The sequence below is a fragment of the Rhinichthys klamathensis genome, unplaced genomic scaffold, assembly GCF_029890125.1.
Source record: "Rhinichthys klamathensis goyatoka isolate OS25496 unplaced genomic scaffold, OSU_Roscu_1.1 h1tg000325l_1, whole genome shotgun sequence".
NCBI classification, from domain to species: Eukaryota; Metazoa; Chordata; class Actinopteri; order Cypriniformes; family Leuciscidae; genus Rhinichthys; species Rhinichthys klamathensis.
The window spans coordinates 4,140,618-4,167,831 of NW_026606840.1; the positions used below are offsets into that span (position 1 = coordinate 4,140,618).

The 27,214-nt window shown below is 38.8% G+C and overlaps 1 protein-coding gene across 14 annotated transcripts in view; it reads left to right on the forward strand.

The window, feature by feature from the left end:
• Positions 1 to 27,214, forward strand: part of tenm3 (teneurin transmembrane protein 3) — a 685,400-nt gene that overhangs the window by 539,831 nt on the left and 118,355 nt on the right. For 10 of the 14 annotated variants that reach the window (XM_056271755.1, XM_056271754.1, XM_056271758.1 and 7 more), the window contains one exon: positions 12,516 to 12,722. The exons of the other annotated variants lie outside the window; for them this stretch is intronic. In XM_056271755.1, the coding sequence (XP_056127730.1) occupies positions 12,516 to 12,722 (207 nt within the window). The remainder of the gene's footprint in view (positions 1 to 12,515; positions 12,723 to 27,214) is intronic. 14 annotated transcript variants of the gene reach the window in all.

A 27,214-nucleotide genomic window follows, 5' to 3' on the forward strand; every position in this document is an offset into this window, starting at 1 on the left:
GAAAAAACAGATCCAGGATGTTCCTTATTTTTTATTTAATTCATCTTATTTTAAAATTCAACAACTCTGTTAACAAACAGAGCACTTCTGTGAGGTAGCTTGAACAATCAAGTAATAAATAACATAAAATCTTCACTTTTGGACTTTAGTGCAACAGTAAATATGGAAAAAGTCTATTTTAAAAACAAATAGCACCTCAACTTAAAATACCCGGCAGGCATGTAAACAAAAAATAAAAATGTTTTAAAAGTGTATAAAAAAATAATGAGAATATATATATATACATTAGGAGTGTAACAGTTCACAAAATTTGCGGTTCGGTTCGATACGATACAGCAAAAAGAAAGAAATGCCAGAGAAATTTCCTATTTATTAAAAGAAAAACTATTTTTAAATTAGTTTGAGTTTTCCTACATCTTGAAACTTTCAGGTTTATAAATGGGGGTAATCTTTGAAGGATGAACAAATAATGTTTTGGTAATCACATTAAAAATAACATTTAAATATATATTTATATAATATTTGAGTTTTGAAGTGCAACATTAAATCCATGTTCATTCCCAGCACAATGTTTCTCCTGGTTCCCACGTCAGCGCTGTTTGATCTAATAGAGATCTACGGTTAATAACGGAGAAATGTGAATGCTTCTCACTAGATCTCGCAGCAATGTTATTACTTCAGTGGCGAATTCAAATGTTTTCTTCACTGGATCTCTTAGCACAGTGCATAGACAGTAAAAGAAATGGACAGAGCCATCTCATTGGAACTCAGTTGAGACAGTTGAAGCCCATTTTTAGCGATTTCTGAGCACTTCCGTTCCTGACGCGCAGACTCAAACCGACTCAAACTAAGCTTGATGACGTGAGCAACCTGTCTGACAGACATTAATCTTCTAGTAGCTGTGCCAAGAGGAATCTGAATCATTCCCTTCCGAAACTTGCAGAGCCGGAGATCGTGAGTATTAGCTGTCCATGAGCTCGCAGCAGGAGCAGCTTTACAACTCTCTATGGGCTTCTCCCTTGACTTTATGCCTCGACGTCCCCCCGATTGCGCGCGAGTTTCTACTTCTGTCTATACGGTAATTTCTGTACAGCGCGACAGAGAGTCGAGTGGTTATGACGCAATCGTTAGCCTATTTTTACTAAATCTGTTTCTACGGGGCCATAACGTAACATAGAAGGTAATGGAGCCTTTTATACATTGTCGTGTTTCTTTAGAAATAAATAATGGACAAATGGAGTCTTCAAACGCCTCAGATGTAAAGTTATTCGCTGTCAAAGTGACGCCAAAATGAATGGGAGTCAATGGAAATGCTAACGCAAGTGAAGTTCTGCTACAAGATGGCGGCACCCGGCCGACTTCAACTTCCGGTCGATGGATTACCCCCTTGGCACAGTGTCGCTTGATCTCGCGCTGCACAGATGTTGCTGGTCCGAACTGATAAATGGTCCGTTAAGCACAATATAATGAGTTGCGCAGTTTCGTTCCGCTTTCATTACGTTTGCCATTTGATGTTGCGCAACGTTGTGGTGATCGCGCCAGCGCGGATTTTGTCTGCAGGAAAAATGGTCCTATGAATCGTTCGGTTTGTATGCGTACCGAACCGGAAGCCTCGTACCGAAACGGTTCAATAATTACGAATACGTGTACCGTTACACCCCTAATTTACATATATCCGAGTCTGAAACCACGTGATCGGGCCCGATTTCCGATCGCGTGATCGGATCGGGACATCCCTAATATATATATATATATGTGTGTGTGTGTATGTATGTATATTTTTTTCAGTTAATATTTATTTTATTTCAAGCAACACAAAAATGTTGGTTTTTATGGTTTTAGTTTTAGTTAACCATAATAACCCTCTTAAGAACTCATCAAATAGAGAAATAACAGTATGAAAATTGTGCCTTTGTTTATTGATTTGTGTGTGTGTGTGTACATCTGGATGTAGTGGCATGGTGGGAAAAAAAGTGGGAGCGGGTAGATAGCAAGATCAATAGCTCCGCATTCTAGGCGTGCATATTTTCTCTTCTTGCCTATCTTTTTTTACTGCAAGCAAGGAAGCCTTTGTCCCCACTTGTTATTTTCAAGCTGCTTTTCTTTTCCGTCTTCAAGAAGCACAGGAGCTTTTTTAACTGTGTGAAATTACTAGCTAGCACAATGCCCTTGGTGTAAAGAGACGTAATCAGCGTCACTCACGAGTCTCTCTTAAACTTTATTTAACGAGTCATTCATCTTTGTTTTGCCTCCAAAAACACGCTCGTGAAAGGAGGTGCTGCTTAACAGCACATGAAACGGTGCCATAAAAAGGCTGAAAGCAAATGGCGACCAGCCACTCTCTCTTTCTCTCTCCCTCGCTCTCTGACATAGATGTGTCAATTGCAATGCTTTCTCTCCTTAACTGACCCTAATTCCCCTTTTGATTGCTCTCGTTCAGTTACCTTAAGTGGGTAGTGTAGGATTAGGGGTTTTTTTCTGACCGATCTGCTCAACCCCTCACCTCTGGATGTGCAGACCTTTCACCAGGACTTAACTACTTGAACCTTGTGATCTCCCTGTGTATCATTTCACAATGCCCATGCCTTAGGAAGCCTTAGGCTGATTTTGTATTATACGTATGTAACCAGAATGGGAGTTATTTAAGTCAATTGTTATATAAGTCTACTCTTAACAATATAACACATTAAAAAGAAACTGTTGCTATTGGCAGATTGAGGTTAGTCTAGTTTGCTAGTTGGGGTGTGAGTGGGTCCAAGCCCTCCCCGGGGGACGGTTTGCATGCTGGACTGAAGAGAAGATTGGATTTGTGGGTGCAAAGGTGAGCTTGTGGGGGTGGTGGCCTGAGGACCAACCTGACCTCTGAAACCTTTATCATCCTACTCATGTCACATATAGAATATCTCTCTGTCCTCCTTCTCTATTTATCTTTCTTTCTATCTTGATCTATGTGGCATCTGATCTATCTATATATATATATCTAGCGTTATATCTATCTTATCATATATTTATCTATCCATCTATCCGTCCATCCATCTATCTCTCTTTCTTAACCAGCAATCCAGACCATAACCACCATCACAAGAATGACATTTCATTTCATAGATTCTATCTCCATCTGACATTCCCATGCAGTAAATATCTGCTTCTGGAAGCCGGTTCATAAAGCCAGCTTATCTCCAGCTGGAGTGGATTGGCCCTCTTTGGTTAACTACTTGGGCTGAACCCAGTCACATATTTTTGCATTTGCTTAAATCCCTAATTCTGGCACATTGTTGAATCACCCCGACACGACTCTAAACACCGGTGTTCCCAGCTCATTATATACAGAGGTTGAAGGACTCTTCCTTCACACAGCTGTGTGTGCATGTGTGTGTTTATAATATCTGCATATCAACGATCAACAGCATTGTCTGTAAAATTCTCAGCCACATTAATCTGTTGACAAAGAGCACTCTGCTGGCCAAAACTTCTCTTACATTTTATGCCATTGCGGCAGCTAACCACATGTGGCCCGCTGAAGGACCCTGCCCGCACCCCTCATTGTAACTGGCCGTGTGATTATGTGTGTGTGTGTGTTAACAGTCTCTCCCTCAGCACCCTGCTGTTCCCATTTGCTGGTTACAGCAATAAACTGGGCAAGCCCTGGTTGTTTTAACAGCACATGTGTTGATGAGCACTCTTTGGCTTTCTCAGCATAAGAAGGACCCAATTAGACTCAAGTCAGAAGTCTCTGGAACTGTGAGTAAGTGTGGACGAGTGTGTATATTTGTATTTTTGATTTTTCTCACTTGTTTATAAAATGTTGAAATGACCTTGCTGTTTAGAGGTGTCTTGCGCTTGTTTATGATGGCAGTGGAGCGCTGCAGTGTTTCTCGGAAAAGCGTTTCTCCAGTTGACATATTTGCATCTATTCATCCTCCATAATCCCACCATTCTTTTATTCTTCTCCAGTGGTGTTCACATGTTTCTGGATGATTGTTGATGATGATTGTTTTGTGTGTGGTAGCATTTAAAAGACTTTTTGAACCTACATACAGAATCTGCACTGAAAATATTGCTTTTTACTGTAAAAACCACAACTGTATGCATCATAATGTTCAGTCATTTGTTCAACGTTTATTAGAGCGAGTGTGTATGCGCATACACTAAGGTTAGCTGGGTTTATAAACGCTACCCTCCACATTACGCTCTCCGCACACTTCCGTCTGCACCATTAACATCACTGTGGCATGAATCATTGTAAATCGAATAGTGCACTTTGTGCGGGAATGAAACACGCCTGTCTCCGGATCATAATGGCGGAATTATAGCTCTCCCCCCATCATCACGCACGCGCTGAAGTCATACCAAACCCAATTAAGGAGAATCCGTCTTCATTTGCTGGGTTTTGGAGGCTGGCAGCCAGAGTGTCAGAGATGTGCTTTGGATTGTTTTCTTTTTGAGGCGAGGTGGGGGCCCGGCTCGTGAGGTTGATCGATCACAGGAAGCTGGCCAGGTATTGAGGGGTGTTGTTGCGGAAGGGGCGAAGACCTTAGATAACATCATCATTAGCCGACAGACTGACACTTATGTGCACATCATTATAGGCTTCATTGCGGATGGTGTGTGTATCATCATGAGTATAATGGTTTCGATTTTTTTTTACTTATTGTGGTTTCAATTTCAATGTCTTGGTGGTGCTTTTTCTATTATTATTTTTCATAATATAAGTTGCGCCCCAAATGACATACTATACACTCCTTTTATATGTACTTATGCACTCAACCGTGTAGTGTATGAATTTTATAAAGGTTATTTTATCACCGGAGTCTGATAGCTCCTCCCCCTCCGCTATGTAATTAAAGCTGCGACAGTTGAGTGCATGTAGTGTCCAACATTTCACCCTTTTTAATTAAGTGCATCATCCAGGTATTTAAAGTGTCATTTTTTCTATTTGGTATTTTCAGTGTGAACATACTACTTACTAAACGGCATAGAATAGTGCACAAGTTCGCAAATTGGGATGCATCTATATAGTATCATAACATGATACTATACCACACATTGTTCCATCTGCCTATGCTGACACTTCATAAATAAACTGCACCCCAATGAAAATAACTGCTTCATGATGGCAATGTTTAAGTTGAAAGTTTTATTTGTCAAATTCATAGCAACAGCTAGTACTTGTGGACAATGAAATTCACCTATAAATGTGTCATTGCTGCTACATTTAGCTGTAAATTGTGCCTACCGTCACTTTGGCATCTCTAAGGCATTTATGATTCAGCAGCATAGACTGCATCTGCTCAGATCTCATGCCAGACGGCTCACGACAGAAAACAACTAGTCCCTGGATTTGTTTTTAAACTTCATGGTACAGAATGTATAAAATACTTTTGTTTCAGTTTGTGTTGGTTACAATATTTCAAGTAAATGGCTCTACCGTTAAAATGTAGTGCATATTTGTAATTTCAGTCCAACAGTTCAACTCACATTTTTTATTTTAGAAAACAGAAATATTTTCAACTGTTATTTTTTTCTTCTTCACAGTAGTTCAATAAATGACGATATCATCCACACACGCATGAATTTTTCCGTCTATGAAAAAAAAAACACAAACAGGACTATGACCTAACTGTACTCTGGAGAGAAATGAGAGAAAATTAGAGCTAAGAGGAAGGAAAGAGATAGGAGATGAGATGTAGTATGAGATCTGAGTGAAGACGAGGGAGATAGATTGAGGAGCTGAGAGAACGCTATTGGTGTTTATAGATTCGGTCTCTTTGTATTTCTGTTGCAACAAGGAATTTATTTTAAGGAGGGAGAAAAGGCCGGAGAGAAAGAGCAAGCTTGAGAGAGTGAACAGAGAGCTAAAGCATCAGAGAGAAGCAGAGAGCTTCAGCAGTTTTTGTTTGTTTGTGGAATATTGGCATTTGCAGACTATGATGTTTGCTAATGAAGTTTAAACCTTGCTCACTCAGATTGATCCTCCAGCACATCACCTCCAGGCTTACCTTTAGCACTCAGTAAGACATCCAATATTTAAACGCTCATAATTATTAATGGGATTTATGATAGGTCACTCACCTTTAATACTGTTTAATTAATTTGCTGCCACATCAATCCAATTTAAATCAAAAGTTAACATAAAACAGCATTTACAACTACATTTTAATTGTTTATTTACATTTATTTTTACACATTTTCTCTCAAAAATAAAATGTATCATTCATTTTTATTATAAATAAAAATCAGAACCAGATTTTACTTATATTTCTCTTTTTTTAACTTTACATTGGTAATTGTAATATGATAATTAATGTAACATAATATGTATATAGTACATATAATTAATATTAGTATATTTAATAGATTTATATTTATTTATATTTATAAATATATAATATCATATAGTATTTTATAACTGTAAATGGTACGTTAAGATTCGAAAATAATTGTAAATATCTGAATTTGTATTAAAAGGTAAAATGTGGTCAATTTTGACTTTCAGGCATATATTGACCTTGTTGCATCCTGTTTACCCACCAGATTACACACTCCCAAGTTCACTTTTCACTGCACGTAATAAAACACGTTCTAGATCACAAAGCCGATTGAAGATATGAAAACAGGTGTGTTGCCAATTCTGTGTCTAAGCTATTGTGAATCTATTTCCTGTTGAAGCATCGTCGGAGCATGGGCTGTCTCTCTCATGTTAGGCCAGCCAGAAGTCCCAGGTGTAAGGGTATAAGTCTATCTCTTTCTTCAACCGTTTTCTTGTTCTTCCTCTCTCTCTTTCTTTATCTGTTCCTCACCACTGAGGGACCATCTCTGCTTCATTTCACATGTCGCCCGAAGGGGAAAAGGGCTGCGGAAAAGAGAAGCTAGCTACGGAGCGAGAAAATGAAAAGATAGAGGGAGCAAAAAGAGAGAAGGGGAGGCAGAGATTGAGAGAGCGAGGGATACTGGAGGCATTGTTCCACTCCAAGAGACACAAACAGTCTCAAGCTTTCTGGTATTCAACCCGCAGCTCCCCTGTGTTTGTGTGTGTGTGAGTGTGTTTCCAAAATGTTATAATTCTACAGGCAGACCAGGAAAAGGGATACAATGACACTAAAAGATCAGTCTGATAGAAAAAAAGACATCTCTAATTTTCTTTCTCTCACTTTCACACTCGTGCATTTCTCATGCATTTTTTCCTCCATCTTCCTTTAGCAATGTCTTCTCTCTCTCTCTCTCTCTCTTTCTATCTACATACATAAGTGCTGATGTTGAGGCCTACTGTTTGCATGAGTGGTTTTAATGATGCGCATGCAAGGCTCAACAATAAGGATGGCCCAGGGCCATTTCAGCCCAGTTGATGGATAAGGCCACTGCTGTGTTGTCACCGCATCCTGTGTTTGCTGCAAACTTCAAACTCATTGCAAACTTAATTTGGTTTTCCATGATGCATTTGGTTGTGTATTGTGATTTGGCAAAATTAATTTGCAGTCTAAAATCGGTGAGGTGTTTGCGAGAATGATTCTTTTTAAAATAATGTAAAATTAATTATATATGTTTAAATGTATAATAAATAATGTTATTATTATTTAGAAAAATAAAATAATAATAAAAAGGTACAAATCTGAATTGTATGCCAATGTTTTTAAGTAATGTGATAGTTATATAATGATAATAATAGTTATGTAATAATAATTATTATTAGCAGTTGTAGTAGTATGAATTTTACATGATATCATTATTATTAGATTATTATTATTTCATAATTATATTATTATGAGACCACAAAAAATATTATTCCATTGTGCTACATTTTTATATTATTAGCACAAAGTAGTAATGCAGTAGTATTGTTTTATTGTTAATAGTATTATATCATTTATTCATTATTTAAAAAATAATAATTTAAAAATGTAAAAATCCGAACTACTTGCCCCGGGGCAGCAGGGGGGAAAAATCGTGTCATGATTGTTGAGTTCTTGGTTGGCTGCACAAACACACACAATAACACCCTTGAATTTCATTTGAACTTATATGTTTCTTTTAAAAATGACATGTGGTAAGACATGTCTAATGATAATTATACAGCGTCCGCTTATTATTCAAGTGACCAACAATTGTCATTTCCATTTTTCCATTTGCGTCAATGCAATGATAGAAACACATTAGCTGTAATGAGCATTTAATCTCTAAAGGCATTCAGTCCATTCATCCAGTTTGATGGAGCGTTTGTCATGTGTTAGTCAGTGAGCCCACCCTGCAGGGGGTCCATACAGCCACGCAAAAACTCCAACTTCACACTTTTCTTTTTTTTCTCAACGATTCATTTCATATGCATCAAAGTCTGTGTATGTGCTCAGTTCTGTTACTGTGATGTGTCAGCTGTTGTGTTTGGTTCTTGTTTAACTCTCAACCCATGAATTCATGTCGCACTAGATAACTGAAATGGTAGCTAAGTGGAATAGTGGCATCTCAGACCATAATGCCTGGTTGTATATGCTTATGTGTGATTTATCCGCACATTGTTCTTGTTGAGGCATGTTACAAAGTGTGCCCTTCAGCTTTGTTTTGTGCTCTCTGGTCTCCACTGAGGATCGGGTAAACAGACAAAGAGAGCAGGAGAAAGATCGAGACAGACGGTTAGTGATTTGAGCAGCGCGGCTTTTCTTAAGCGCTCCTGTTAGCACCGAGGCACGGGTTGCTATCGATTAGAATATGAAAACCTAGAGGCCTGCATATAAGATTGGGGATGAGGAGGCTTTGGAGGGCAGTAGAACAGACAGGTTGCACACACACACACGCGCAGCAGCACAGGAAGTTGCTGATTAGGTTTGACCTGGTGTCAAGCACAAAAAAAAAATGCTGAAGAATGCTGGGCAAAATCACACGAAGAGAAGGGAGCAAAAAAATCAATGACTGACAAACAAGCGCCTTTAGTTTACTGCCGTGGAATGATGAGGCTGTGGAAATAATACCCTCATCATTGACTCTTCTGTGCCGTGTGTGTGTGTGGGTGTTTAGATGGCAGATGCTGTATTAAAAGCATAGAGCTCCAGATAAATGTGTGTGCAGAGCAGTTTATTTGCCTATTCCAAAAGATTTAGAAGTTTATGAAACCGATAATTCTGACTCTTTAATATCCATTGTGAAATGCTGATAAACCCAAACCTGCGCGTGTTTTGTGAACCGCCTACAATTAGTCTAATGAATTATATTACTCAGTGGGAAAACTTTTTAGTTCAGTGTATTAATATCAATCATTTATTTCACTTCACGTCATGTCTAAGAAGTTAACTTGTAGAATCTTATGAGAGTTGTTCCTCTTCTGTGAAAACTTTGTGTGGAGTTCTGTGTGCACAGATTCCTTGTCGGACTGCTTCAATAGTGCTGTTTATTATGCTTGGCGAATTTGATGTGCGTATATAGCTGAATTGATCCTCTAGCATGAGAGTACTAGTCCATGTCTCTTTCCTTGCACTAAAATAGCCATTTCTTCAGTTGTGTTTATGAGTTGGTTTGTTTGTGCACTCGAAGAATAGAGAAAATAACGCTTCCCGTCCTGGCATTTCAACAGTGCTTTCATCTCTTCTTTCTGCTCTCGGCTTTAATTGACAGCTGCACTGGATTATGGGCCGTGTTCAACTTTTTCGTCTGCTCTCACAAATCATTGCACATGACATGAGAGAAGAGCGTCAATCTGTGTTTGATCTGCTCACGTGTGTGAGTGTTAGAAACAGGCAGCAGAGAGTGCTGATGGAGCAGGTTGGCTTGAAACCACAGACAGACCCAGGGTTATCACAGAGAGAGAGAACGAATGAAAGTGGGATGAGAGGCGAAGAGATAGAGGAAATGAATTTGTAAAAAAAAAGCTGCGAAACCGGGATTACGCAGCACCCTCTGCATACTCACTTTCTTCAGTCTATTCAACAGCTGAATTCCTCACCATAAAAGGCTTGTGCGCTGCAAACCATCTGAAGCTTGTTCGAATTATCAGTAGCACTTTACATGAAGTGATTTTATTACAATAGAATGCTGTTGTACTGAGCATCACCACAGCTGTGATTCAGCCATAGGATAAATAACAAAATAACAGGCTGTATTGCTACTAAAATGTATGTCACTTGACATTAATCTCTCTTTTATTGAACTGTTGTATCACACTCACATTCATGGTAGTTCTGACTATTACACAGTCGTCACAGTTATATTGTTTAAAATATCATTATTGTTCTATTACAATTATAATACTTCTTATAATCTGTTGAATATTTTCATTAATAATTTAACCACTATCGTAATGCATTTTAGCACTTAGTAATTCAGTTACACCTTTAAAATGTATAATGCATTAAAACATGATTAACACCCAATTTCATGGTTCATGATACAATGCATTATACTTTGTAATGTAAAACTTTGAATACATAAGCATTATAATCTATCATAACTCTGGTTACAATTACTTATGACAATTTTGGTGACACTTTACCTAAGCCTTTTATAATGCATTATAAGAGTATTCACAATGTACGTTATAATGCGATATATCTTTTCATAAATAACTGTAACCAAAGTTATTTATGCATTATAATATTTGCAGATTCCTTGTTACATCTGAAATTGTTTGTTTGTTGTGTTTTAATGCGTTATATTTTCAAAGGCTTGACATAAGTATTATAATGTATTATAACTGTGGTTATAACAATTAGCCATGAGACCATTTTTTATTTTATTTTTTGCTAACAGGTTTTTAAACCATGATAATAATTACACATATTTTAAAGAAATTTAAATAATCATTTTATTCACTAGCATGTGTTCCACATGTATTTAGCTGACGTTATATGCTTTATAATAATATAATATAATATAATAATATGTGTAGTATATTATGGACAAATGTAATTTCTCCTTAAATTTAGTTATACACAAAATAATTAATGAATTACTAGTTATCAACATTGTAATTAATGCTTCTGCTGCTGCAAATAATTAATTTTGAAAGTAGTTTTTTTTTTTTTTTTTTTTTTGCAAGGATTGAGCATTGTTCCTAATCATAGACACGTCTGTTGTATAGTAAATGCAGTGGTGAATCAGAGGCCATTTCACAAGAGTGAACACTTTAGTGCTTTAGTCAGTTGGTCTGAGCTCAGTAGATTCAACACACACACACACACACACAGACAGTGGTGTATCAGTGGCAGCACATAATTTTAATGGCACTTAATTTGTTGGTTGGGATTGGCAGGCTGGTGTGAGCCCTGCTCCCAGAGGATCTGCCTGTAATTGTGTTTCATATCATAAATATATAAATAAACCTTGCAATAATTACAAAATAATAATTCTCCCCCACTCTTTCAGCCTCGGTGTTTCTTTTTCTCTCACTATCATTCACACACACACACACACACACACTGGCTTTTCGTCTGGATGTCCTTTGCTTTTCTCTGTTTCTCTCTCACAATGCAGTGTAATGTAAGGAGTGGAAGGTAATTAGGTTGCGAGCAAGACTCCAAAGCCACACGCCACAGAAGCAGAGGTGACTTTGCTCACTGTCTCATGAGTGTGTCCAGACCCCTGACAGGGAGCTGAGAGCCAGTCAGCTTAATTACTATTCACTCACTGCCCTCACCCTTTTCCTATGACTGCTCTCAGATCAGGGGTCTTTGACCATGTCTGATAAGCTGTTATTATATGCTAAGTGGTGGCACTGAGCCCACGTCAGTGTTTTGAGCTGGTTTGGGAAGGTGATTATGTGTCTGTGAGATTGGTTTCAGAAAGACATGAGCGAGGATAAGAACGAAGCCTTTTCGCATAACAAGAAGACTGAAAATGTCAACAAGATGACATAATTTTCTGATGAATATAGCATAAAATATAGGCTTTCTCTTATTATACATCAAATTCAATCTAAAACAGTGTGCTTTTGTGTGATGTGTGTGTATGTGTATATGTACGTACCAGCGTCCATTTGTTAATGACTAATTTGATGGTAAATGGACTCCAAGCGGAGGTATATATCCAAGATGAAGTGAATTTGGCAGCCACGGAAAGCAAGTGTGTGTGTGTGTAGAGAGAGAGAAAGAGAGAGAGAGAGATTGTGGTTTCCTCGGCCTCACAACTTTATGCAACCCACCAATATGCTGTGGAAGACAATTGTGGGCACTGTGGAGAACATTTCATGTGACCAAAGCTAGTGGAGCAGAAACATCACAAACAGAATGCTTAATCATACTAGCTGCAAACCATCATTCTTTGCTGTTTTTGTTTGTTTGTTTGGAAGCAATGGATGGTTTTTGTTCACGCTGCTTGCATTAATGTTAATCAATCCATTTGATACAGCTTCACAAACATATGCTTTATTTTTGATTTGCAGGACAGAAAAAACAACTTTTTGTTTTTTAAATCATTTACTTTTCATATTTAAAGTAATGCATTTTTTTTAAAGTACTGCTCTATGTTGATTCTTTTCATTTGCTGTTGTTATTTTTTTCTTTTCCTTTTGTTTAAAGTGGTTTTCTTTTCTTTAGGTTCTCCCATGCCATCCTCTCTCTCCAGTCCATCAGTCACTGAGCATTCCCATTCTCAACCACCCTCACCCAATCTCCATGACAACAAGAGTTCCGTCTTAAGTAATGCCACCACGCAGGCGGCGCAGGACTCTGATTCGGAAGAAGAGTACACTGCCGTTCTCTATAGACCCGTAACACAGCCTGCCCCCAGCCACAGCTGTAATGGTAAGGTGACCAGCCATCTCTCTCTCTCTCTCTCTCTCTCTCTCTCTCTCTCTCTCTCTCTCTCTCTCTCTCGCTCGCTCTCGCTCTCGCTCTCGCTCTCGCTCTGTCCTCCCAGGTCTGCAGAGTAAGAAAAGCGTGAAAGCTGTGTGTTCCTAGTAAAAACCACTGGAGTGAACTATATGCAGGTCTTGTCTGGAAAATTGTATTAATGAGAATGAGAATCTCACATCCAATCAGAGGTGTTCAACCTCTGAGTAGGTTAGGGGATGTTTAATGGACTTCAAATTGCACTCGAAAACCCATTTTGCATGCTAAAAATCATGTTCAACTGAGAACTGCTAGACTTGACTGAACTTTGAATGAAGTTTAAGGGATAGTTCGACCACAAATTAAAATTATCCTTTTGTTTACTCACCCTCATGTCATTCCAAACCTGTAAGTATGGCTTACAAGTATCTGTAGATACTTTCGCTTTCAAGTATCTGTAGAACAAAAAAGCTGAATTTTGGAGTGTTCACACTTCTTTCTTCTATACAATGAAAGTAAATGGGGACCAAATCCTTTAAAGCTCAAAAAGAAACTATAAAGTAGCCCATATTGTTGGTCTACTTTATTCCAAGTCTTCTGACGTCATAATTATGGAAGCTTGTTTCTGCCACAGAATACAAAAATAAAAAAGGTAATTGCGACTTATCTCACAATTCAGACTTTTTTTGTCACAATTGCAAGTTTACATCTCGCAATTCAGAATTGCGAGAAATAAACTCGCAATTCTGACTTTATAACACACAATTGGGAGTTCTAAAGTCAGAATTGTGAAATATAAACTCTTTTTTTTTTCCGAATGAAGCTTGTTTCCGCCACAGAATAAATTTTTTTTAAAGATAATTGCGACTTTTTATCTCACAATTGCGAGTTTACATCTCGCAATTCTGACCTTATAACACACAATTGCGACTTTATATTATGCAATTCAGACTTTTATATCTCACAATTCTGATATATAAAGTCAGAATTGCGGATGTAAACTCGCAATTGTGAGATAAAAAGTCGCAATTATCTTTTAAAGTGTTTTATTCTGTGGCGGAAACAAACTTCATATAATAGATAAAGAAGCTATCGCTGAAATCTTACTGTAAAAGTCTTGACAGCTGTAGGCAAAATCACAGCTTGGGCATTGCGCTAGAAAGTCATGTGGGTTTTTAAAGATATATTATGATAAATTTTTAATTCCTGGGTGAACTATCCCTTTAAAAAATAAGCCACGAATAGAATGTGTGTGCTTTTACTCAGAGCGCATTCTGTTTTATGTGTTCTGTTCTCATCTCTCCAGCAGCTATGCGTTGAGCCTCCTCCTGTTATTGTTTTCATCTTGTGTCTTTTCAGGCACTAACACAAACAAACACTCTGCTGGTGTGTTCTTGTCCTCATGCACCATGACCTCTGTCTTTGTTCGAGAGCCTTAGGAGCTCCAGCTGTCATCAACATCATCTTAAGCCAGCGTCCCACTAGCCGATTTTTCATGCGTATGCTTCATTTACATAGTCATTGGAGAATCAGAGGGAGTCTGTAAGCGCCGCCGCGTCTCTCAGCGGGCGAGTGTTAACAGCCCCAGCAACCAAACTCCCTGCCGACCCTCTGAAAACATCTAGCAAAGTTTAAAAAGTATCAAAGGCAGTCAGATGTGGCCTCTGTTGTGACCAATAAGCTTCTTCTTAATGAAAATTTAATGTGACACTATCCTGCTCTGATCTGATCCAAAAAAAATCCTCCCAAAACCATTAATTTTATTCTAATTCTAAGGGCCAGATTTATTAACAGCTTGCACCAGCACAAACCCTCTTTTTTTGTTAAAAAACTACTGTCAGAAAAAGTAGCGCTGAAAAGGCGTGGACACAGTTATTTTTGCGGCTGACTTTATCGCATATACACTTGTAAGAGTTTCCCTTTCAGACGCAAAATCTGTGGGAGAAGAGTATTTGAATGAATCATGCAAGATGATTTACTAAGGTTTGCACTCGTCAATTTACTGGTATTTGCGCCAGTATTTAACTCCCAAAAAAAAAAGCAGCTCTACCCTGCTCTTGGTAGATTCTGTTGGTCATTATGGAAATGATCCGGATGCCTCTGTGTTCTTTAATTTGCGTGTGGTCTGTAGATCATGCACAGAACTTTCCATTCCCATCAGCGCTTTTTTGGAATTGCGCTCTAATGCTAATTTGCCCTGTTAAGTAAATCTGGCCTTAAGTGTATATATATTAGAGGTGGGCATAGATTAATTTTTTTAATCTAGATTAATCTAGATTAATATTGAAATTAATCTAGATTAAAATGGCTCATTTGAATTCTCCCGAAGGCATTCAGAATATGTGTGCTACCCAAATAATGACTAAAAGTAAGTCTTTGAGAATAGTTTGCCTCGCGTAGGGATGTGCATTTCTGCCAAAAATGCCATTCGACGATCGAGGAGCAAAAGTCGAATATCGTAAAAAAAAAAAAAAAAACGCAATGACAGAAAGGGAGGCCAATTTCATTTTTAGCGATTTGTCATCAAACAAACTGTTTATTAATTGAACAAGTAACATGTTTTCGTCCTTTTTTTAACATAGTAGGCTAATTGGAAGAAGAAGAAAAACAATACGCACGACAGTCCGTTTTTGCATCGCCAATGCTCGTTAGATCAAAAAATAATGTCATCATATGTCATAAGAATTTTATGTGAACCTGCCTTGTTACTGCAATAGCCTCATTTTTAAACAAATTAGTTTCAATCAATGTAAACTATTCGTGTGATTATGCCACTGCGCAATACACGCGCAATACACACACAATGTAGGCCTATTACCTGAATGAAATGAAATCGAATGTATCGTCCTGTGGAATCATTCATTCACAGACAGCTTACGAAGATGTTCAACTAATAAAGATCTTCATCGCTGGCAAAAATATGATGCATTTGCAGATTTGCATTCACTAGACTAGACTGTAGATCGGCCACTTCATCCAACGCTCTTGATGCTCTTAAATCTTCCTGTTTCGACTCCGAGTGTGAATTGAAAGCGCTTCAGACGATTCAGTGCGCGAGGAACTGAACAGATCAACTGATTCGCGAACCGATTTAGACAGATCATCTGACAACTTGTTTGATGAAGTCTTTGAACAGAATCGACTCAAAAGAGTGATTCATTTGTAAATGAGCATCGCTCATGCCCATACAAAGGACACAGCGCGCTTGGAATAAACTCCTTTAACAACATATTGCATTAAAATAAAGTAACGAGAGGAACGTCGCCCAACGTAACAAAGTAAAAGTACACCTTGTGTCCCTGACAGGAACATACCCTACTGCGCGATCTGTGACAGTAGGCGCGGCGTCATACTACACATTAGAATTGCGCGAAAATATAACGATATTCGAAAAAGCTATTTATGATCCCAACCCAACTTTGATTAACGGCGATATATTTTTTTTTATCGCCCGATAAGAGTCTCACGTTAACGCAGCACGTTAACGCCGATAACGGCCCAGCACTAATATATATATATTTTGTTTACTGTATTCTGCTATTTCGTCTTCATGTGACAGTGAATTCGAGAGAAATGTCACAGACTTTCATTTTGTCTGTCACCACTTTTCAATTCTTAATCATTGAGTGACAGAAGCAGTTTCAGCAAAACCCCAACTAAAATCGATTCGTTTTAAGTCGGCTAGTGAAACATTGGCTTTAAAATGTTACAAACTTATAAGCACATTTGAAACTTATAAATGAATGGTTTTACAGTTGTGCTCCACACAATCCAAAACTTGTATCTTATGCTTTAGCTGCCATTCATTTAAATCAACCTGCGATATCACCAGCAGACCTGTCAAGATTCACTTTCTTCACTCGGTGTTGTTGACATTGGTGTCGATGGATTTGTACCTCTAAAAGCCTGCCTTAAACAGAAACATTTCATTTGGCCCAGTATTTATCCATAATGAGGATGATTAGATTTGCTTTATGAGGGGAATGCACAGAGTTACTTTACCATTGTTTATTCGGGGGAATAGCGTGGCAAATTAAATTTAGGGCTCTCCTCTGCATAATTCTGCTGCGCAAAAAGGAAAGTATGTTGTTTTAAGAACACTTTTTAGGATATAAGACTTGATGTCTCCCTGCAGTGACATCAGAAAGGTTGACAGTCTTTACTTCTGAGCTCAAACAGGACCACACATGTCTAGATGTTTACAGTATGCATGCTTTTAAAGAAAACTCACCTTCTATTCATCCATACAATGTGATCCAAACCCTAATCAAAAGCAGCTCCAGTTAAAAGAAGAAAAAAGTGGATCAGTGTCAGGCTGTTCATAATGGAGGAGCTTTTATCTGAAGTGAGGGGCTTTCTCGATAACCATCTGAATTCACCGTGATGCAGGCTTGACTAGAAAACCCCACATTTACCGCCAGTAAGTCTTTTAGGCTGACTTGCGTGTGGCTGTCAAGTGGGGATGAGGAAGCACTCCAAGCACTGACGTCTCATCATTTGAAGTGATCGTCAATATTTGTAATGAGTGGAGGTGCTGTTGCTAATCGTTGCGGAGACGCAGGGGTGCCCGGACAACTTAGCAGATCAAACTGGAATGAGGGTAGAGAGAGAGAGAGAGAAGGTGGGACAGGTTGAAAAAAGGCTCCAGTACACATCCTCGGAGGTTTTAATAGTCTGAGAGTAGACAGCAGGTCAGTGCACCGGCTCCTCTCTGCAGCCCTCCATATTAAAGACATGAACTCAGACGGCAGAAGGAACAGGAAAGGAGGAGACAGAGGAGATGAAGGGGAGGTCGAATTGGAGCAATGGTATTTATTTATTTATTTCAACACAATCTCAGCTATTTAGACCTATTTATTTCAAAACCGCTAAAGACACATCTTTTTTGTCACTTGACACAGTAATACTAACACTTACTATTATATTATATTTCTGTTCTATCTATATATTTATTTAAAGGGATAGTTCACTTTGAAATACATTTTTGGTATGTTTTAGCTTACCTCAAGGGCATCCAAGATCTAGGTGTCTTTGTGTCCACAGTATTTTCAATTTTGATATTTTTAGGTCAAACCGTTCTTGTCTGCCAGTCATATAATGCAGGTCTATGGTCACCACCTCAAAGAGCATGCACAGAGAAGTCCAAATTAAACATGATTTAATGACTCGTAAATGTAAGTACACATTGATGGCCTAAGACACGAAACGAGCAGTTTGTGTGAGAAAACGAACAGTATTTATATCGTTTTTACCTCTTGTAACGCACAGACTGAAGCGCCCGCGCCCTCAGATCACTTGGACATGGCTGTGGTTACAAGAGGTAAAAACTATATAAATACTGTTCGTTTTCTCACACAAACCGCTCGTTTCGTGTCTTAGGCCATCAATGTGTACTTACATTTACAAGTCATTAAATCATGTTTAATTTGGACTTCTCTGTGCATGCTCTTTGAGGAAGTGACCATAGACCTGCATTATATGACTGACAGACAAGAACGGTTTGACCTAAAAATATCAAAATTGAAACTTCTGCGGAAACAAAGACACCTACATCTTGGATGCCCTTGAGGTAAGCTAAAACATATCAAAGATTAATTTCAAAGTGAACTATCCCTTTAACTAACTGGCACTTGTCACAGCACTTACATATTGTTGATTTGATTGCTTCTATTGTTCTCCTCATTTGTATGTCGCTTTGGATAAAAGCGTCAGCTAAATGATTAAATGTATTTAATCACTTCATGCATCTTGATCGATCAAATTGCATTTAATAATTTGTTAAATTATACATATAAATACAATACACTAAGATTTTAAGGATATGAATCACAAAATGAATTATGTATTTATTGGATTTAAGGGGTTATTTACCCATAGTCACGAAATTGATCATTGATTGCTTTTTATCATTTGTTTTTATTAAATACAATAAGTTTTATTCAACAAGGAAATAAAAAATGTATCATGTTTCTTTTTCAAATAAATGCTGTTCTTTTGAGCTTTCTGTTCATCAAAGAATCCTGAAAATAAAATGATCAGGGTTTCCACAAAAATATTAAGCAGCTCATATGTTTTCAACTTTGATAATAGATATGAGTGGAAAGACCAAATATAAAAAGCATGTTCATAATAAAAAAAAACCCACAAAAATATGTTAACTATTCAAGCCTTCCTCTATGTGAGTGTCTATTCATCTGCATATGTTAGACTTCTATGCTGGAGCTTTGCCTTTCTTTGTGAAAAAATAAGAATAAAGATTGAGAAAAAAGGGTCTTAGAATAAGCACACTCTATTCTGGTCAAGACGCGCTCGAAATGCAGAATATGGATCAGAAGGATAGACAGACAGACAGCTAACAAGAGCTATGTCCGTCGAGAGCAATTACCCTCCGCCTGCGTAACCCATCCAACATGGACTCTTGTTGTCAATTAGCCAGCCGGGGGTCCTGTTGAAGCTGCTAGTGCACCGGGGTGCAGACTCTCTCAAACTGAGCCTCGGGTCACCAGTCCTGTCGGGCTCCTCTTCTCTCACGCACTGTTTGCTATTGTCAGGTGCAGTGGGCATGAAAGCAGCAATTTTATAGCACAGGAACTCCAATAACGTTTACCGGGGCCGACGGAGGCCTCCGACTCCTGTGCCTTGCTCACTCAGCCACGTGTGTTGCTTAAGTTCCTACTGTTTTTCGCTTTCTTTTTTCTACTTCCATTCTCTTCACTTCCTCCTTGTTTTCTCGGTGAACAGGGAGAGAAAACTGGTGTGTGGGCCACAGTTTAAATTAGGCGACCACAGTGCCTGCTAGAGAATGAACATGAGAGCCTTTACTATGATCCAGCTCCAGATGGGGGGCAGTAATGGTCCATTGGGGCTGTAAAAGTTGATGAATCAGGGTTGGATGCAGATCAGAAGCATCGTTCTCTCAAACAGAGAGAGGTTAGGTAAGGGCTAGAATAACACCTCTGAAAATAGATTCTGAGAGCTGTTTGATTTAGGAGGACCAAGCTCCCAAGACTTTGCATTGTACAGCATAGGGCTTCACACATTACAAAGGAAAACGGAAAAATCTCAGCTAGATCTTATGTAATTTTTGATAAAAAAAAATTCAGACAAATATAATTCTATATATGAAATGTATAAGCCTATACATTTGCACACAAAAAAAAGAAAGAAAATAAATAAATGTCTGCATGAGCAGATTTTTTCACATACATTGCCACATACATGTTTGGAATAATTTAGAAAACCATTATATATAGAATAGAATATTCAATCTATTTGAAACAAAATAGTATAAATTGAAGTATATATTGAATATATATGAGTCCTTTCTGGGGAAAAAAGTAATTTATTTATTCATTTCTTAATTATTCCAAACTTTTGAGCGGTATTGTACGTGAGTAACTTCTACATAAAAGTTTATTTTGTTCACTTTATTATGATTCTAAATGTATAATGCATATGAAGAATCATATACAAATGTTAAGTTTGTCCAAATATATAGAGTTTGAAAAGCTGCTGCAAAGCACATCTTGTGTGCATTCTTTGTGCACGTTTCTTCCATTACTGTGATGTGATGCAACTCATGGGATTCCACATTGGGTTATTTATAATGGATTTAAGTTTTAAAGATTAATATTGTTCTTCATTCTGAAAGGATCTTTGTGTATTGTCTTGCTGGAGGTCTGTGTGTGGTTGCACTAAGGTTGCATGGAGTCATTTTGACACCAGTAATACGTCTTTCTGTCTGTCTGTCTGCCTCTCTTTGTGTAACATTTACTTCACTGGGCTGGTAGGAAGAGCTTCCACTTGGGTTAGATGTAATTGGGAGCGCAACTGTATGTCAGTTACAGTTCAGTGTAACACTCAACTCTGCTCACCTCATTAAAAGGTGTGTGTGTGTGTGTGTGTGTTGGTTTGTGTTGCTTGGCACCCCTCTGCTGCAGCAAACATTCATTCTCACCTGCTCATTAAAAATACATTACCACCCAAAACGTTTCGTCATCAGCTTTTTAAATAATGCTCATTCTTCCTGAGAGCTGTCGATGTCAAACAAGGTAATGGGTTGTCCGGCACCTGGCACAGCTAGCGATTAGCCTGCCCATCAGCTTGTAAATGATCACCCTGCCTGAGCAAACCCCTAACCTTGAGCGTACTCGTCGTGGATATTCATGAGCTTCCTGCTGGTCACGGTTAGCCAAGCAAAACCTGTTGAATTAGCGCAGAAACGATGGATACTACAGGAAAAATATTTTCCAACCCGTTTTTTGGCACAAAGAAGACAATGGGCCTGAGGTTGTTGAAAGGACAACACTTCAAATGCTTTCCCTCTGGTTTTCTCATCTTAAATTGGAAGCTGTTTATCACCGCTCTGCATTCAATTTGATGTTGCATACAATATCATATAGCATTACAACTCATGCGTTATTGCCTCGGAAATACAACCTTGCACTTTAATTCACCTCCAAGTGGTAATATCAGGGGACTCATCAAAGTGGAAAAAAATAATATCCCTCTAAACCCCACAGCAATTACTCTGAATTACGGCAAATTATGAACCTGCAATTCAGCTCTGAGGCTGAGGATTAATGTCAGACTCCCTCCACTTTGTTGGTACATCTTAAATTGCCTTTCACTACCAACACGCACTTTGACAGTTTGAAAAATTTACAACCTTCTGAATGGTGTAATTACTTTTCTTTGTTTCCCTCTCCCTCGCTTTCCATAAATTTTTTCTTGAAATATGATTTTTTTTTTTCGTTTTCTCGCCAGAGTGTGTCATGCAGGCTAGAGGTTCGATTGATCTCCAGTAATGATTTGCCCTTGAGTTTGTCAATATTTAAAAACCACTTTGTCCCCCAGAAAATCATAGACAGCCAGGCAGATAAATGTCACAACCTGCTGATATTTATCTTTTATAAATAGCACACTGTCCGAATGTTTGACGAGCGCTAATCCTTGGCGAGCAGGAACAGGGAACTCAGCTCTCTCTTTTCCATTTGCTTGACCTACAATTTCAGCAGTGCCGCCCAAAACGAGGGGCCTCTACTTTACCTCAGACATACCGCCATTAATAACCATTCAAAGCCACCGTCTGCTTTTCTTTGATGGTGGGAGCCCACATATCTCCCACAGTGCCACAGACTGGTCGAAATTTTGCAGAGTGAGTCGAGTGGTGAGCTGTCCTTTCTGCCTCTGTTCATTACTCTTTAGTAATGGCTGTTCTCTGTTGGGGGTTGATGCTAAATTGGCTGTTAGAGGCCAGAAGCCCGCACTGGCAGTGGCAATATAGAAAAAGACAGCAGGAGAGACCTTGAATCACCCACCTTTTTCTTTTTCCCCACCTCCTTTTTTGAAGAATGGATGTCTTCTCTTCAATGCACCCATATCGGAATCCCTCCCCCCACCCCGCTCACCCGGCCGCACACACACACACGCACATACACACACACACACACGCGCGCGCACGCGCACACACACACACACACACACACACACACACACACACACACACACCTGTCAGCCATAGACCTTCACAAAAGAGGCATTTTCAATTCTGTCTGGGTCATTGATCAGAGGGTATGTGGTATCCGGTCCAGATCCAATACAAAGAGACAAGGCCTGCATACAGTGACAAAGGCTCGATCTTTCCTTTATAGAGGAAAACACTGATTTTAGCCTCTCATCATAAAATGGTAGTCTAGTGTCAAGCATTTGCTGTAGTTTAGCTGTGGCTCTTAGCTAATCAAGTAATGCTGTTTTTGTTTTTTTTATCAGTTGCATTCACAAGAAAGCTTTTCGTGTGAATCCTGCTCTCTGTTTATTGTTTATTACTCTCACCGCAACCAATCTTGCTCCTCAGACATAAACGTGCTTCTAAAAGAGTTTTGTTCAACCCAGGACAGAATGTACCTTTACCAATCAAGTTGTTTTCTTTTGTTGCATTAAACGGATGCTAGTGTACACTGATTGGTTTTTAGATTAATCCTTTGTTTAGTGGGACCATAGTATTCCTTGCTGACTTGGAGTGCTAGGCATGATGAAACATGATTTATTTTAGGTTTTATATTATTTAAACAACTTAGTATAGTGCATAATTCTTGTGTTCCGTTTAAAAAAAATCATAGTTTCAAAATGGTTTTGCGTTGGTAGGTACATTTTCAATTTAAAGCAAAGAAAATTACACATTTTTGACAGGAGCACAATTTAAATATCCAAATATGTTTTTATTTACATTTTTTTTTTAAGTTTCTTTTTTTTTTTACTTCAATGTTCAAAAATCCGAGGGGGCATGATGCTTCTGTTAGTCATTATTTTTTAAGAAACTTCCACTTTGTCCACCAGTTCTGTCGTCCATCCTGTTGTGACATTGTTGATGTGACGTCTGCGATCTGCGCACATGATGGAAGCCTTGGCATTGTCTGTCTGGCTGCATTATGTTCCAGTGATGCGAATCATCGTTGTATAATGTGTTTATCTGTGGGGAAGTTGAGAGTTTGATATGTCACTCAGCTTTTTGCATGGCCGCCCACTCCCCACTGTGGTCTGCATTAATCCCCCCGCCAATGAAATAGAGGGAAGTTCTGCAAGGTGAAACATGACAGGCTGCCACATTGTTGACAAATAACCATTCATTCCATTCCTGTCAAGCCCCCCGAATGACAGCTTTAGCTTTCAACGACTGGTGCGCTTTTGAAATGTCAATTTAGCATCTTGACACATATTGACGACAGATAGCTGACATTTTACAGGCCTTTCAGTTAGGGAAGCGAGTAATCCCACTTATCATAATGCCAGACATGCTGCAATAAAATAAAGTAACACTGAACTTCTCATTTCTTCATTTAAAAAAAGTGATGTTCTCATATCAGACCTCCTCCAGAGGGAATGAGTGAGAAGGACTCAAAACACATCTGACAGGATGTCTCAGTCTTCATTTCTTCAAATTTCTCAATCACCAGTCCATGAAAATGCACAACTCTGCATGTCCATGAGCGACACACCTTCAAAATCACTCACTCTCTTTTATGACATGTTTGGTAAAGGATAGTTCACTAAAAAGCTATCATAATTTACTCACACTCCTGTGTTTACAAACCCATGGTCCATTTGACGTGTGTGGGATTCCAAGTCTTCTGAAACCACACTATATATTTATGAGAAGAACAGACCTAAATATAAAGGTGCAGTAAGCGATTTCTGAGAAATGCTGTTGAAAGTGGATAAGACCAAGAGCCACAACTCACTTGTAGCATTTAGCAGTAGGGGGCGTGTCCAATCATGATGGGTGAAGGGAGAGATTGAGCAAGAGAGAGATTTGAATAAAGACTGTAGAAAGAGAGATGGCTGAGAGACATTCAAAAAGAGAAAATGAATACCACTGGGAAAAGGTTTTTGATCAGGCATGAGCTTTAGGACCCGCTTTAACAGGCTATTAGAAAAGCCTTCCAGTGCTGGAGAGACCTACGTGGGAAGGCCTAAAAGTGGATGTGTTGCGTTGTTTCTGATCCATACGTGAGTAACATTTGGTTTTGCTAAGTTTCACAGAACCAAGATTATGCTGTTGTAGTAATGTTAGCTATTGTAACAGGACAGTTTTGAGTGTCATTGTTTGTCTGGAGCTGGTGTGCAGCTGGCGACCAACAACAAACTCTTGCTTGTATATACTCTTGTGTACTGTATGTACTTTTTTTTGCTCTTCCTTGTCATTTATTCGTCATCTTCGCTTTATTTTTCACAAAACATTATTTTGCTTCACTTCATCTATGATAAAGAGACACTCTTGCATTGTGTGTTTGTGTATTTTAGGGGAGGGGTGTATTTGTTTGGGTTGATTTCAAATATCAACAGTGTTTCTCATAAATCACTTACTGCTCCTTTAAGTCATGGAAGAAGTGATGTCCGAATCATGATGAACCTTTTTTAAAAATCTTTTTAATGAATCAGATTATTGGTTCTCAAGATTGGTCTGAAAGATTCGTTCAATCTAGTCACAATCCACTGAAGTTGAATATTATATTATAGAAAATTACTTTTAACAATGTATTTTGGTCTCGTCTTTTTATCACACAAAGCTATTGTATGACTTCAGAAGAGTTGGAATATAATCCATACATCGTATGGATCTTGTTTTAATTACATGGAAAACGATAAACAGCACTTTATTTTACTAAATCCTTTGTGCTCCACTGAAGAATGAAAGAAACAGGTTTGGAATGACATGATGGCCAATTGGGAATGGGTAAATAATGGCCAAATGTTCATGTTTGGCTGAACTACTCCTTTAAACCGAGTGTGTGTTTTGTAATTTAGGGCAGTAGAGCTGGTGGCCAGCTACATCTACAGTGAGTTTAGCCTTGGCCCAGACGTGCTCTAGATATCAGAGACGATACCATTCTCCTTAATCACAGACTCCTGGGAACACCACCTTGTCCTTTCCTCTGTTTCCCATCCTCCGTTTTAGCTGAAAGAACCAAACCTCTCTCTTCCTCACACCCATTTCAGCCACACAAGGTATGTCACGTAAATAAACGGTCTCATTACCCTTATGAATGTCCCACTGTGGATTTACCACCGACAGCCCGTCTCAAAAGCTCAGTCCTCCTTTGGCTTTCTGCCTCTCACAGGACACAGCTCTATTAGGCCCCATTTAGCCATTCACTTCTCTTCCTTCCCACAACACGCAATTCCTGTTTGACTATATCGCACCCCCTTCGCCTGACTCCGCCATTGTGAGCCAATGCAGCAAAGAGACATTGATGGACGCTGATGGACACTCCCCATTGAGCGACTCAGGCCTTCCTTTTGTAAAGCCTCTTTCAGGAGGAAAGGTTTACAAAATGAGCATTGAGAAAAGACAAGAAGGGGGGTTGATGTTCGATATGACAGGCCTCTCCGAATGCTCCCAGCTTTCTGACAGGTGTGGGTGAAGGACATGTGAGGTAATCTAGAGTTTGACAGCGCGAATATAAGCACTGACACTCTGGGTGTCAGGGCATTAGTGTTTCCGTTTCCTTGCACACACTGTCTCCCGCACACACACTTTCACTGCAGGTCAGATGTCTGCTGATGAACCATCACTGAAATACAAGCTCAGGCCTGAGATGTGCTGGTACAGATAAGCAGCACTTTCATTATTGTTATTTTTTTACTAGCTATCACTCAGCCCCCATTAAGAGATAAACGACACTGGCTGTAATTTCAGGTCTGCCTGTGAAATCCTAATCAAATGGCTCTTAAAATATTTTTGCTGCACACGAGGATGACAGGCCACGTCCCATGAGTTACAGCAGGCAGGGTCATCCATCAGTGATCGTGTTTCGGTGCCATAAAACCTGCATCTGTCCCATCCATCGCCTGTGACTGACATGACCTGGCCTTCTCTCCAACTACTACATTATCCTAGCCAGAGGAGAGGGACTGGGGCTGGGTTACACTTCCCTTCACCAGAGGAGACCAGAGCAGGCTGACGCCTGAGCGTGGATGGGCTTTTGAGAGGGGTCAGGCCTGGAGGTCAGAGAGCGGGCTTAAGTCAGTGTTACTGAGCATGTAAAGGGTCTGTATGCAGAGTCCCTGGAGAGTGACAGACGTGATGAGGCTAACAGGGCCTGCTGCGTGACAAATGTCCATTCACGTTCTGGAATGGCACCTGTGTTGCAAACATATGGCAGCGAAATTGAGACGTATTGGGGAGCCGACTCAGAGAACAGCCATAAAGTTGTCGCCCCACAGTTTTGTGTGTGTGTGTGTGTGTCTGTAAGCATACTATATATCCAAATACACTATGTGCCTTTCTCCCTTGATATTAAATGGAGATTGCTGAAAATGCTGAGCGTGTCAGATCAGCACACATGGTCATCTCCTCCTACACTTCATTTACTCTCTCTTTATTTAATTCAACTTCTGCTAGCCAGGCAAGAAACAGCCAGAGACTATTAAATAAAATGTGATGTCTGCTGTTGTATCATGTGGCTTCAGGTCCTAACTCTAATTTCTGGGATTAAAATTAAGATGTGAAAGTTTTCATTTTACTTGAGATATCTTAGTTATGGTTCCAAACTGCAAAACCTAATTTTATTAATCGGTGCTTTTGTCTTGCTTTTCAGTAAATATATTTAAACATTCTCCAAACAAGAGAAATATACTGTACTTGTTTTACCAAAATATGTTTTTGTCATAAGATCAGATTTTCTCAATACAGCCCTGTAAATATATTCATATCTTGAATTTTTTATCTGTTTTTTTTCTTAACCCACTGCCAGTTTATTTTCTTGCTGTAAGCATACACTAAATGTGGTTAGATATATCCTTTAAAGCAATTTTCATCATCATTTTCATTATAATTTATGCAATAAAAAAATCCCTTCCAGCTTTCTTTCTATTCCAAACTATGGCTGAATTGAAATCATTTTAATTTGGCTGTCATACACCCTTGTTATTGAGAATATTTTTTTCAAACATTAAATAATTAA